This window comes from Sinocyclocheilus anshuiensis, unplaced genomic scaffold (genome assembly GCF_001515605.1).
Source record: "Sinocyclocheilus anshuiensis isolate Anshui unplaced genomic scaffold, SAMN03320099.WGS_v1.1 scaffold330, whole genome shotgun sequence".
NCBI lineage: Eukaryota > Metazoa > Chordata > Actinopteri > Cypriniformes > Cyprinidae > Sinocyclocheilus > Sinocyclocheilus anshuiensis.
In genome coordinates this window covers 3,088,330-3,092,293 of record NW_015547689.1, presented here as the reverse complement: position 1 = coordinate 3,092,293, position 3,964 = coordinate 3,088,330, and the positions used below count along the sequence as shown (strand labels likewise).

Here is a 3,964-nt window from a genome sequence, read left to right as displayed (position 1 = left end):
GGAATGTTTTATTTTGAGTTCTGCTGACTAACATTTAGGTAGGCTAGATTTACTTACATAACACTTAACAGAGATTTATTTGTCGTTTTATATTCAGAACAATATATTTCTGCCTGTTTATTTGTCTTTTTGTTTAATTTCATTTATTTGTTTATTTATTTGATGATACCAAGCCTCCCCTGATTTTAGCTGGCGGAAACTGTGGTTACCATGGTGATAAGACACAGATAGCAAAAAATATTATTTGTCCGTTTTGGTCATTTGCAAGCGGAAGTTTTACCCTGACACTTCCCGGAAGTTCTCCCCGACTGTTTTCGCTGCCAGAGGGGGATTTGAGTGCGAAAATGGCGACGTCTCGTCGCACTTCCCAGCAGCAACAACAACAAAACTTATCCTCCCCACCAAGACCCAACCCCAGTCCCCTCACGCCTCCAGAATCACCCACAGACACCGGCGGCTCTGCGGCTGGTGGGGAGCCGGAAAGCATCGGGGATCCGGAGATCACTGCAGAAATCCCTGCTCCGCTCCTCAGCAGCAGCAGCAGCTCCAGCTCGAGCAGCACTAGCTCGTCTACCACCGGCGGGGGCAGTAGTGCGGACTCCACTCCCGACTCCGGTAGTGCCAGTCCTGGAGGCAGAGTCTGCGGGACGAGTGGGGCTTTCAGGGAGATATTTGAGGCCTGCAGGAATGGGGACGTATCTCGGGTGAAGAGGCTGGTGGATTCGGTCAATGTAAACGCAAAGGACATGGCCGGGCGCAAGTCCACCCCGCTTCACTTCGCTGCAGGTAAATACAAATATATAAATGTTTGCGATCAATCTCGACCTGGAAAGCAGCCAGGTAGACGGTTTAAGTCGCTAAATAAACGTTAAGATGGGTTTAAAGGAAAAGGGTTCAAGGGGAATAAAGTAGAGTTTGGCCAAGTTGGCCAACAGGATGCAACATCTCGTAGAAAGTTAACCACTCCGCGAGCTAAATCGGTCTGCTCGTGTTTGTTTTCGTTTGATGCGTTGCCGAAAGTGAATAAAGTTAAACATACAGGCTGAATGAACCGCAGTGCACCGGGAGATGATCCATAAAAATAATAAACATCGTAATAAAGTTACAATTTGTCCTCGAATGTCCTAAATTCATGTTTACTTGGGTTCGTATTATTGTATGATAAACTGAAACCGGACCTCCTCATGTTACTTGTGATCCTCCAGAGCTCCCAAAACACTGTTTTACAAATTAATAATAATAATGTTGAAATATCTATATACACGTTCATTCTTCATTTTATGCTCAACTAGAAATGCTCTTTGTAAATGCAGCCACTACATTAGGTTATTTAGAGGCTGTTTTAAAACAAATTAAGGAGCCATTTGATATGTCCCGCCCCAGCTTCCTGTTGCAGTAGGAAATATGTCGACACAGAAAGGAAAACTGTACTTGCCAAACATATTTTATTTTAAATGTAAACTAATAAATTTCTTGTTGGAATAAGCATGTCACTGAAGGGTATTTGCCTCTTTAGGATGCTTATAATGCATGCATTATATCAATAAAATTATTGAATGATCCTTGTACACACATATTAAACGTCATTGTGGTCTATTGTGGGAAACCGGTTTATTTCCTTCCTCTTCATATCCAATAGTATTCTCAGTCTGTAACCAAAATAAAGCAGTTTTCCGTTGAAACAGGTTCTCATATCATGACTAAAATCATAGATAAGATTTGACAATCAATGGAAAGAACAGCAGCACTAGTGTAAAATGATTTTCTTGCTAGACTTGGCTGATATGTATGTTGTAAACCTGATTAACTGACATTTTTGTCTCGCAGGTTTTGGAAGGAAAGACGTTGTGGAACATCTCCTGCAGACGGGGGCAAATGTGCACGCAAGAGACGATGGAGGTTTGATCCCGCTGCACAACGCCTGTTCCTTTGGTCACGCCGAGGTGGTCAGCTTGTTGCTTTGTCAAGGAGCCGATTCCAATGCCAGAGACAACTGGAATTACACTCCGCTCCATGAAGCCGCCATCAAGGGCAAAATTGACGTATGCATCGGTAAGCCCCCCTTCTTCTGTCTCTTCTACATCGATAACAATGGTATATCATCGGAAAAGTTGGCTTGTGCAACCTGAAACGTGTTTCTCGAGTTGAAAGTGTTGGTTTGGATTCGGATGGGGAACATTCGTAGATTGAGGAGACGAATGGTACAATCTCGCCTTAGTGAATTCTGAAGATGTATGACTTAAATTTTTCCTGTGTTTTGCCTGAGAAACAGTCCTCAATATGGGTTAACCATGTGGCATTCTTCTTGATTAGCCACAGTGACTGACACTATTACACAGCTCTCAGTCATTAATCAGATCTTTACTGCTTGGTATTCATGAAAAATTTAACATTGCATCTGAGGGGTGAAGAGAGCCGATAATGTGGTGATGGAATTCTGTTAAACATTTCAGTCCTCTGTTTCATGCATTACAATGGGAAGATCATGAAATGATATGCTTCAGCTTGATGCGCTTCCCAGTCTGTGTTTTACGTAATTAGGCTGCGGATTTGCGTCTGAGTTTGTTTCTAAAATGAAAAGGGTATTTTAAATTGTATTGTGGTTGTATTTTCTTTTTTTTTAGTTATCCGAATTTGTTCAAAAAGAAAGTAGTCTGCTGCTCATAGCAATCTTATCCAGAGCGCCACTTGCTACATTTTTAGCATTATCCAATTAAATGGGAGAAAATTCCAATTTAAAAACTTTGAGAAGAATTATCTGCACAATCTTAGGGAGAATTCAGAGGCCTGAGGACACGCATGTAATTTCACATCTCTCAATCTAAAAAAAGATTGAAGTAGATGTTCTCTGGCTTTTATCTTTGCACTTGTTTGTCAGAAAAATTATTTTGGAGAGCTTTAGACAGGCTGAGTCATTCCATGTACAAGTAGACCTCACATTTTTATACATCAGTCTAGAGTATGCTGGAAATAAAACTTCTGTCCTTGAAATATTTTTGATTCAGTATTGATCACAACATTCTGCAAGATAGGCATTATAGAGGGAAGTTAGTTCAAATTGTAGATTTATGCTGATGCACCTAAAGCAGTAGAGGTTTGTTTTTTGTTGTTGCCCATTGCTTTAAAGCATACCAGGCAACCTCTTTTCAATGTGTTATTTGTTGCCCTCATCTCTGGTTGACGCCCTAATTGTTCATAATCCTCAGGCTTGGTTGGTTTTTAATAGAGCCAGTAACCAAAAGAAACATTTAGCTTTACCAGGATGTTTGCACGTGCCTCAACCAGAAGGTGTGTTTTGATTCAGACAGGACATATGGCCACTTTTGGCTTTGGTTATATTCTATTACCATGCAATGGAACAGTGGAATGCTTTTGCATTGCTTTTTGATAGTTTTTTTTTTTTTAATTTAAACCTGCAGACGGACATTGTTGTTCACATGTCACTATTTTTTCAGCATTTTGTGCATGAGCGCCATGTTTTAAAAACGTGTATTAGTTCCACTTTTTATTTGTAAACATTAATAGCTAAAGAGGTTTTGCACATTTCTCTTTCACAACGAAACACACGGCGGGCTAGAGTGAGCGGAGACGGGCGGGCTTGAGAACGGCGCGGTCGGCGGATTCGACGAAGGAGCGGCCGGCGGGCTTGCGGCAACCACATGTGACGACCCCGGGCTGGACTCCGCTTTGTCCACAGTGAAAGCCGAAAGCCGATCCGGCGATCCACAGCGCGAAGTTGATGTATTTCCTCAGCGACCAGCACGGATCAGCTCCAGGCATGACGAAGCGGATATCGTCCTCTTTTGGAAGGCCAAACAAAGTAGTTTCGCTTTCACATCGAATCACACAGTGCCTTCACGACATGGCGGCGGCGGCAACAACAATACTACAGCGAGAATAAAAGTTACGCCTTCTTTATTTGCGTGAACATTTGGGCGGCGTTATGCAAATCTTCCCACATCGT

The 3,964-nt window shown here is 42.2% G+C and overlaps 1 protein-coding gene across 1 annotated transcript in view; it reads left to right on the top strand.

Moving 5' to 3' along the window:
- Positions 1-236: 236 nt before the first annotated feature.
- The window catches only part of LOC107703465 (tankyrase-1-like), a 104,624-nt gene continuing 100,896 nt past the window's right edge, over positions 237-3,964 (top strand). The window contains exons 1-2 of the mRNA XM_016506082.1: positions 237-786; positions 1,828-2,052. Coding sequence (XP_016361568.1) covers positions 345-786; positions 1,828-2,052 — 667 coding nt within the window. The 5' untranslated portion in view covers positions 237-344. The remainder of the gene's footprint in view (positions 787-1,827; positions 2,053-3,964) is intronic.